We start from the raw sequence: 10,530 nt of genomic DNA, 5'->3' as shown, positions 1-10,530 counted from the left end.
TCCATGCATGCCAGGTGTGGAAAACTATTTTTTGGGTAAGGCTTCAAGGTAAATTAAACTAAAACAAATACATAAGTAAATAAATCGAATATAAATACAATATATTAAAAATGCAATATAAGTAGGCTAAATAGCCTAAGTATTTAAATACAATAAGTATTTAATTTAACAAATACAATTGTATAAAACACCTTAAACGACATGGTTAACATTAACATTTTTCTAGCTGTTGTGCATTTTAATAATTTGATTTTTTTTTCTAACTTTATTGTTTTTTCCTCATTAAGCTCTGTACTCACAGCTGGCTGAGGGGATTACAAATAAACCTATTACTTCTATCCAAAACCAAGCAGTGGAAATGTTTATTTTGTGATGTTATTATTTTCCGTCTATTCCATCGTTCATTCTATCCATTTCCCCTCCCCCCTCACAAAATCAAAACATGACAACATGTGCAGCGTCTGTGTCACGTGTAAGAAGCTGCAGAGACAGAGAGCTCGGGATAAATCGGTGAGTGATCGACAGATTCACGAACCAATCAGCTTGGGAATTCCGGGTAGCAACACAATAAATACAAATACGATGGCCAATCACAATCGACGGGAGGCGTGTTTTACATTCCGCTTTTCTGACTGTTTACTTCCGTCAATATTCAAAGAAAAGCAGAAAATTATCACCATAACAAAGGACTCGCTGTAAGTAAAGTTAAATATACGTCCGTTATCAATGCAAATACATGACTTTGCGTGTAAAACAACATTAGAGGTAGATATTTAAGCTGTCTTTTGTCGACGTTTAAAAAGATAAGGTTCTTGGCAAGCTTTGCATTTGAGCAAAATAAAGCTTAAATACAATTTACAAATTCATATCAAAATGCAAAATGTTTGTTTTTCAAAGATGATGTTTTACATTAAGATTGTGAAATAAGGCTTTTTAAGCTTTGAATGACAGTTATTGTGTGCTGTCTGATCAGATCATAATGATATTGCGTCATAAGTGATAAGCCTTTGATGTGTTATAAAGGTTGGAGATAAGAGTCTCTTGTATTCAGGTCTTTGGAGCAGGTGGAAGAAGATGCCGTTCTTGGGCCAAGACTGGAGATCACCAGGCTGGAGCTGGATCAAAACTGAGGATGGCTGGAAACGCTTTGAATATTTCAGCCACAAATTGGGAGATAACATCAATGAACTTGGCTTGGAAGAGTAAGAAATGCTTTGAATTATGTCACTATAATGTGTAGTGGTTGTTGTATCTTGATCTAGGGTGATAGTTTTGGGGTTCAAACCGGCAACCTTTCAGTTACCACCTCCGAGCTTTAACCACAAGGCTACACCACCCAAAAAAAGCATTGAGGAACAGACTAAAAAGGAAGTGTGTTTGTGGCATGTGGGAAGTCAGGTGTCCGTGTTTAGAACTGGTGTGTGCTATTGTAACTGTCTGCTGTTATTGTCTGGAGTGGTATAGAACAGACATCCCTGAACTGTTTTTTTGTATATATTCAGACACAATATACTGATACAGTCCTTTAGTCTGACCGTGCTGTCATGGAAACAGACCTAAGGTCGGTCAGACTATGAGGAAACATGGTTGTCTGGTTTCAGCTATGTGAGGATGCAAGTAGTTGTTTGGATAGTTTTAGTGTGAAACTGCATCTTATGTCTGTGTGTTAAATTTCACTAGACAATAGACTGAACACTCACCTGTTTTGTAAGCTAAAACGTCTTCAGATCATCATGACTCCTCTCATTTAGCAATACTTTGACTAATAATTAAAAAGAACTTGCATTGGCTTGTTTATCTGCACTAGGTTTTATTGCATTCTGTTTCAGGTTTATGTGCACTAGATAGCAGAGTCTAAATTGCAGTCTAACAGTCTAAAATGCATGCTTGCCATCTGTTGATCACATGATATTATACTTTTTGTAGGTCACTCTGAATAGGAGCCTCTGCTAGATGCCTTTAATGTAAATGCAATGCCTAAAGCTTATTTTGGGATGGACATAATTAACTTTACCTTATTAACTCTCCAGGTTGGACAATGACAACAAGGAGAACATCTTTGTGGGAGATGTCTGTGAAGTAGCTGCCAAGAAGAGAAAAAAGGACTTTTTCAACAACAACACTAAGTCACAGTGTAAATATTACATCATATTTAATTGCATCACACTTAATTACAACAATGATCTCCAATTTCACAGTGAATTAGAGTTTCTTGGGACAATAGGCAAATATGCAGTTTAGCACTCATTATACAAAAATATATGATCACGGAATGCTACAATTGACCAATCAGAACAAATTTTAATTAATTTAATAAGATCATGCCAAATTACATCACACTTAAAGGGTTAGTTTACCCAAAAATGAAATTTCTGTCAGTCTTCTATGCTGTTGACATAGTGAATGCAGCGCAGCGCTTCTGTGTTTACGTCCGAATGCCAGCTTAGTATTGTTATGAATTCTCGTCGCTTCATAACATTAAGGTTGAACCACTGTAGTCACATGGACTATTTTAACGATGTCTTTACTACCTTTCTGGACCTCAAAAGGTTCAATGACATTGCTGCCTGTGTGTGGTTCAGAAATTCACCTCGAATTTCATCAAATATATTTTAATTTGTGTTCCAAAGATGAATGAAGGTCTTACGGGTGTGGAACGACATGAGGGTGAGTAATTAATGACAGAAATTTTATTTTTGGGTGAACTAACGCTTTTTAATTATCAAGTCGAGTCACATTTAAATATATAGTGCTTTATAGAATACAGGTTGTTTCAAAGCAGAATAATAATGAGCTCAAATTTAAGAGTGAACTAGAATTTCTGGAACAGTGGGCTGTTCTAAAGTTTAGTGGTCATTAAACACTTTTTTTTTTTTTTAAACCACAAAATGACACAATTGACCAATCAGAATTACGTTTTCCAGAGCTGTGGAATAATGGCTAATTAGTACATACTAATGCTTAATTGCATCATACCTAATTATCACAACAATGATCTCAGATTTAAAAGTGAACTTTTTTTGGGACAATGGCCAGTTATACAGTTTAGTGGTCATTATACAAAATATATGACCCCAGAATGCTACATTTGACCAATCAAAATCCAGAGAGCTGTGTAATAATTACAAATTTTATAGTAGTATTTTTTTTTTCCACAACCCAACCAATCACAGATAAATAAAAACCTAAGCAATTAAAGGGATAGTGTTCGCAACAACATTTACTCACCCTCGTGTCATTCCAAACCTGTATGCATTTCTTTTTTCTGCGGAACACAAAAGAAGATATTTTGAAGAATGTTGGTAACCAAACAGTTTCTGTTCCCATTGATTTCCATTGTGTTTTTTGACCATACAGTTGAAGTGAATGGGAACCAAAACTGTTTGGTTATCAACATTCTTCAAAATATCATCTTTTGTGTTCCGCAGAAGAAGGAAAGTCATACAACTTTGTAAACTAAATGATGACATAATTTTCATCATTGGGTGAACTGTCCCTTTAAGGATGTAATATATGGGTTAAATATATTTTATCCCTTTTTTTAGTTTTGTTCCAGGAGAGGTGGATCTACGTTCAGAAGGAGAGTACGAGAGAGGTGAGAGGAATTATGAAAAATCTTACGACTCAAAGAGTAGCAAATAAACAACATGAGTCGTAGAAAGTTATACGTCATTGTTTATATTTCACAGTAGTGTTTTCCAGTCTCTTTCAATGCACACTGTGTGTTTGTTGTTGCAGAGACATGGCTACTGTACTCTTGGTGAGGCTTTCAATCGTCTGGACTTTTCCAGTGCCATTCAGGATGTGCGGCGATTCAACTATGTAGTCAAAGTAAGATGTTCTGATCTCTGCTGAACAATTGCTGGAATACCTCTCTTGTTCTGTGCTTCCCTTCCATGTTCTCTCTCACTTTACCCTCTCTGTTTATTTCCCTCTTAGCTTTTGCAGTTGATTGCCAAGTCCCAGCTGACGTCTTTGAGTGGAGCTGCTCAGAAAAACTATTTTAATGTCCTGGAGAAGATTGTGAGAAAAGGTGAGCTGATCTTTCAGCATTATTCACAGACTTCTTTTTCTGTGAATGAACCCTTTCATGGAGGGGAGAAAATGCAGAAGCCATGCTGGCCTGAAATATGTGCATCTACAAGTTGATATTAAAAATTGGCAATGATTTTCTGTTTGTTTGTTTGGCAGTTCTGGATGACCATCAGAACCCGCGACTGATCAAGGCGTTGCTGAATGATTTAAGCTCCACCCTCTGCATCCTCATGCGAGAAGTTGGGAAGTCTGTGCTGATTGGCAACATCAACATTTGGGTCTGCCGTTTAGAAACCATATTAAACTGGCAACAGCAGCTCAACAATTTGCAAATTCCAAAGGTAGGCTTTTTCACAGTCTTTATATGGGTTAGGGAAGTGCAAAAATTGATTTTTGAAGCAAAATAAATAAATAAATAAGAAAAAAAGAAAAAAAAACATTGAATATTTATATTCAATAATTTATATAATTATATGCTAAATATAATTTATATAAATATAGGACTAGTCGATTTCACAGTCACATCTAGTTGGTTGTGGAATGACTAATTAAATGAGATATATATATATATATATATATATATTAGTATACATTTATTATATAAATAATTTAATGTTTTTAAATTACATAATATATATTTAAGATTGCTGTCTGATTAACTTTTAGGACTAAAGTGAACTGTTGAATCTGTTGTATTTCTTTATTACTTGACAACAACCTTCTGTTTATATTTATATACCTAACACTAAATATGTTTCTTTGCAGCAAGTTTCAAATGGGATGACACTGAGTGACCTCCCTTTGCACATGCAAAACAACATCCTGTACAAGTTTACTGATGCCTGTGACATCATCAATCTGGGACAAGCCACATCAACACTGCACATGCTCAGTGAGGACCGGCAACTGTGGAAGAAACTGTGCCAGTTTCATTTTGCTGAGAAACAGGTGAGGAATAAGAATTTATTAAGTCACTCAGAATTGGATGTTTAGTCAATTGGAGAATATTGTCATTACCATCACACACAGCATCACAAATACTAAATCAACATTTATTTTTTAAAGTTTTCAAGTGATATGAATATGAATGTCTGTTTAGGCATTTATGCATGAGGTTTTATCTGAGATTCTTTAATATGAATCATTTCGGAAATTCAGAATTGTTGACAATTGAGGTAGCGACTTAATTTGAGCACAAGATGGCAGTACAGAGGCATCATGCACACAGGCCTATAAACCATTGGTGTGCAAGAGAAGCCTCTGTTCCTCAGCAGAGCTCACAGAGGCCTCTGTGTTTGTGTGTGTTCAGTTCTGCAGGCACTTGATTCTGTCAGAGAAGGGCCATGTGGACTGGAAGCTGATGTTTTTCACACTTCAGAAATACTACCCTCAGAAAGAACAGTACGGAGACACTCTGCAGTTCTGCAGGCACTGTAGCATCCTCTTCTGGAACGTAAGAAACCCTTTTTAAATGTCAAACATTCTGATCTGTGAATAAACAGTAGGACATCCATCCGGATTTTGTTTCTATTTAGGTTTAAGTGCTCTTCTCAAACGTTTCCCTTTTTGAAGCCCAGTGTTGTGCATACAGTAGATTTTTTTGTGGTCAGAAACCCCTTATAGACACAGTTATTAATAGATAAGCAACAGTTTGTTTTTTATTTAAAACATAGGGGGCCAGTATTAACGTATACACTACCGTTAACTTTTGCTGTCAGTAAGATTTTTAAATGTTTTTGAAAGTAGCCTCACCAAGGCAGTAATATTGTGAAATATTATTATTATTTAAAATAGATGATATATTTTAAAATGTAATTTATTCCTGTAATGGCAAAGCTGAATTCAGTGTTAGAAATACTAATATGCTGATTTGGTGCTCAAGAAACATTTCTTAGAAATGTTAGAAATGAAATCTTTTGTAACTTTATAAATTTCTTTACTGTCACTTTTGATAAATTTAATGCATCCTTGCTGAATAAAAGTCATTAAAAAAAGAAAGAAAAAAGAATCTTACTGACCTCAAACGTTCAACGGTTGTATAATTAAAAAAAATGAAAATTCACTTAAAAATAAATAAACAATGACAAAAGTTGAAGGCTCAGATCATACATATTTTCACTTCAAAAAGTTTAATTTCAACAGTTTTGGGCTATATCTACTCAATTTGCCCTCTGTGATATCAGCCCTCTTCTTGTACCCTTTGACCTTTGCCCTTTTATTCTTTTCCTGTTCTCCTCCTGGTCCCTTATCTCCCAAAGGACAGACACCTGGCTTTGATCTTTAAGGTACATGCTAAATCTCATATCAATGTGCCAGCGTTTTGAAATTACAGTCTGTTAATACAATTTGTTTTGTTTCATCAGTCCTTTTTTCTTTTTCTCTTCACCCGTCGTCTTTTTCTGTTTCTGCCCATCGTTCTTTCTTACACTTCAATCCATTCAAATCAACTGGACTTGATCTGTCTTGTTTGTATTGTTAATATTTGAGTAGATGTATTAATCTGAATGTCTTCTTTTTTCCATTTGCTTTCTTTTTTATGTCGTCTTGTGTTCCACGTCAACATTATACACTAATGCTCCTCTCTACATACATACAGTAACTATTATATTTGCTTATACTTAGGTCTGTCACGATAACCACTTTTTGTTGTGCGATATATTGTCCCAGAAATAATTGCGATATACAATATTATTGCCATTTTAAGACCATTTTATGCCACTGAATATATAATCATAATATAACAGCATAATAATGCAAGTAGGCCTACACACTTTCAAATGACAATAAACTTAACTCTTAAGAATATTTTGATACTGGAATTGAAGCGTCAAAAAAATAATAATGTTGAATAAATAATAAATAAACCTTTGCTAAAAAAAACTGCAAAATAACAAGGAAAAAAACACTTGCAAATGCACAAAAGGCACTTATATTGAGATTTTCCATCTACAGGTTTTTCCCTGACCTTATTTTCTCAGTAAAGTAAGGGTGCACGCTATTGTCAGATGTCCATATGAACAAAGAAAGACACAGATTTAGCAGTCAGATATGGCCTGTTGAGGTATCTGTTTTTCTAGAGGCGTGTTTGAAAAACTTCTTTTAACTTGCCTCGGAGAGCAGACAAGATGACAGAGGCAGCACGATCGGCAAAATGTCGGTGACATTTATTTTTGTGTAAACATAATGGGCAATATATTGCGTCACCAAAAATTATTGAGGTCATGTCTATATATCGTGCGATAAGTCGATATGTCGACTATCGCGACAGGCCTACTTATACTTAAGAGAACAGACCGCTAATGCTGAGTATTAGACTTCAGGTGTGTTTGACCTTTTCTATGCTATCAGAATTATGATTTTTGTCTGACGGACGATAAAAAGATGTCCCTTTCACACAGAGATTCTGGAAAATACATGGATAATGTGTCCCGGGATCGTTTGATTTTGGTTAATTCACACTGCCAGTTTACACACATCCCGTAAAGACATGTGACATCAGGATGTGACATGTCTCCACAGCGCTTTAAGTTTGCTTTCTCTCTCTTCGATTATAAACTTGCGCATCGCGTTCCGTTCCACTTAGATGTGATTGGATAACTGAACTAACCAGAGTAGAAATGTCATTGCACAGCATTCAAATGTTGTTTTGATCATTCTGAAATTCCTGAGCCAGAGTCTGTCATCAAAATAGCTGGGTACAATTCCCTCCCAGAACTCGCTCACGATTGTCTTCAGAAAGACCAGGCATTCAAACGCAAGATAACTCGACAGCGTTTATGCTGTTTCGTCTGCGCACTCCGAGGCGCAAGTAATTTATAATGTACAAATAAAGAGCCACAGTGGCTTCCCCGATTGCAACAACTTTCATTTTTATTAGATATTTTGCGGCAATTTCCCAGGAAACGGCGATTTTGTTCTCTTGAACACATGGGATGAAAACAGTTCTTTATTCGCAAATGTTTTATGCGATATTCCAATTTTGCACGCAAGTTAAAGGGTTAGTTCACCCAAAAATGAAATTTCTGTCATTAATTACTCACCCTCATGTCATTCCACACCCGTAAAACCTTCATTCATAACACAAATTAAGATATTTTTGATGAAGTCCAAGAGTTTTTTTATCCCCTATAGAAAGCAACGTAATTACTGTCATTCAAGGTACTCAGTTGAGCGCTGCCGTGTTTACGCCTGAGCGACTGCATAGGAGAATGACAAGGAAGAGAAGAAATTTGAGTAGTTATTTTTGTTTTTGCGCACAAAAAAGTATTCTTGTCGCTTCATAACATTTAAGGTTGAACCACTGCAGTCACATTGACTATTTTAACGATGTCTTTAGTACTTTTCTGGACCTTGAATGACGGTAATTAGGTTGCTTTCTATTGGGGATAAAAAAAACCCTCTTGGATTTTATCAAAAATATCTTAATTTGTGTTCTGACGATGAATGAAGGTCTTATGGGTTTGGAACGACATGAGGGTGAGTACTTAATGACAGAAATTAAATTACCCTTTAAATTCGCAACTTTATATTTAAGCATAGCTAATGTGACAAAAAGCACTCCCGTTTTCCTCCAAAAATGTTTAAATCTGATTTTGACCGCTCTCTCTTTCCATCACAGGACTCGGGACATCCTTGCACGGCAAACGATCCCGACAGCTGCCTCACGCCTGTCTCTCCCCAGCACTTCATAGACCTCTTCAAGTTCTGAAATTCAGAATGTTCTTGGACCTCTGGCCTTCCGATCTCCTCTGGAACACCTGCAAACAAACACCTCTAAACAAGACTCTGAACCCCTCAACCTTATCCACTCTGTGCTCCAACCATGTTTCTTCTCCTCCCTTACGTTTCCCAGACGGTCGTTCTGTGATTAAAAAGTGTGAAAGTTCAATCCTCTGACAATGTAACGAATGATTGAATTTTCTTTTGCCTCACCCAAACTTTTAAGGGCTTATGGAAAGATGTCATAATATTAGTGTTTTTTCTTTTTTTTTCTTTTGTTCCTCGTTGTGTTCATCTGGTCTTCAAGCACAGATAGATGGGAGATGAAGAGCAAAAAGAGGCGGGATATGGAAAGGATTGTTTGTTAAAATCAAAAACGAACTTACTTTTGGGAAAAACGAACTGATGTGAATAGTGTGGGAGATCCTAAGCGGAGGTTATCTTGTCTTTTCATGTATGTATTTTCATTTCTATACCAATGGAATGCACGTCAGAAATAGTCGTAGGTTAATGTTTACGTGAGTTCTTGTGTCGTCTTGTCGTGCTGTGCGTATGTATTTGATGCGTCAACACTAAAGTCTACATTTGCATTCGCTGCACAAAACAACTTTTTACAATACACTTTTGTCAAGTCTGTCGTGAGGGCAGACGGAAAATCTAATGTAAGCTTTGCTATTTATGAACAAATGTATTTTATATCCTTTCTCTGAACTTTGTAATATTCCTTTACTATTCCTGTAATATAAATGTTATTGAAATGCCTGTAGGATGTGTTTGGTACTATCAAGCATTTGCAAGAAACATGATAATCTAAAATAATTAAAACTTTTGGAAAAAAAAATGTGTTTGTTTCCATCTATCCATTAAAGCATAGTGTCCACGGCTCCCTTCGAAAACTGTAAAATGATTAAATCAGCTATTTTAGTTGACAATCAGCACAGAAAATAAAAATAAATAATTTACGAATAATTTTGTACTAATAAGAGCTTGACTTAAGATTGAAATTGTGAAAAAAGCAATAAGCAGTTGCGTAAAGCCGTGGTTTAGCTGTTATAAATTCACTGTAAACCACGGCTTCACGGGGCTTATTGCTTTTATAGAACGGTTACCACACAATACAAATATTAAAGCCAAAAAATATCAATGCAACTTTCATGGCGTAAAGTCATTAAAAGGCTTTCTTCCGCTGGAAAAAATAGTCCCTGACCGTGAACGGCAACAGAAGTTACATTTATTACACCATTAGATGGCGGCAAAGATTGTCTTTATGAGCGAGTCACTCATTCGCAAAGACTTTTATAATGAAACTTGTTGTGAACACGGAACAAGACGCAAATGCTTTGACTAGCGCTATCAATGTCAGCAGGGCACGGGAGAACCATTAAATGTTAAAAGGACAAGATCGTAGCGGACATTGAAACGGATTTTTTTTTTTATTATGAACATGACCTGAAGGAAAATGCTCAGTTTGAATGCAGGTAATACACTCGGTCACTCGATATCTCTCTGCAGTAAGCTTCAATGAACAAAATCTATAGAGAACAAACATGTTTACGTTGCTAAGACAGACGCAGCAACATACACATTCAATGGCGCAGCGATATGTAATGCGGTCAGCTGTATGTTTTCGAATTTTACAACGGCTTCGAACGCGGCTCTACCAATCAGAATCAAGGGCCGGAACTATCCGTTTTAATTGCGGGAGTTTCATGAAGGGTGTTGGTTCAGGTTCAAAAAGAATATGGCTCTGGTAGTAAGTAATAATTTTGGTAATAA

At 36.0% G+C, this 10,530-nt stretch overlaps 1 protein-coding gene across 3 annotated transcripts; it reads left to right on the top strand.

Annotated features, from left to right (window-relative positions):
- Window positions 1–573: 573 nt before the first annotated feature.
- fbxo25 (F-box protein 25) lies at window positions 574–9,678 on the top strand. 3 transcript variants are annotated; one of them, XM_051880777.1, is made up of 11 exons: window positions 574–695; window positions 1,052–1,202; window positions 2,031–2,134; window positions 3,546–3,595; window positions 3,739–3,831; window positions 3,940–4,033; window positions 4,192–4,376; window positions 4,801–4,983; window positions 5,345–5,488; window positions 6,294–6,320; window positions 8,654–9,678. In XM_051880777.1, exons 2-11 carry the CDS (start codon window positions 1,075–1,077, stop codon window positions 8,741–8,743), a joined length of 1,098 nt encoding a protein of 365 aa, XP_051736737.1. In that variant the 5' UTR covers window positions 574–695; window positions 1,052–1,074; the 3' UTR covers window positions 8,744–9,678. The 3 variants fall into 3 exon arrangements, with proteins under 3 accessions (XP_051736737.1, XP_051736739.1, XP_051736738.1); XM_051880778.1 differs by lacking the exon at window positions 574–695 and adding an exon at window positions 747–765; XM_051880779.1 differs by lacking the exon at window positions 6,294–6,320.
- Window positions 9,679–10,530: the final 852 nt, after the last annotated feature.

The sequence above is a fragment of the Ctenopharyngodon idella genome, chromosome 22 (genome assembly GCF_019924925.1).
Source record: "Ctenopharyngodon idella isolate HZGC_01 chromosome 22, HZGC01, whole genome shotgun sequence".
In the NCBI taxonomy this organism is placed as follows: Eukaryota; Metazoa; Chordata; class Actinopteri; order Cypriniformes; family Xenocyprididae; genus Ctenopharyngodon; species Ctenopharyngodon idella.
This window is presented reverse-complemented; position numbering and strand designations above follow the sequence as displayed.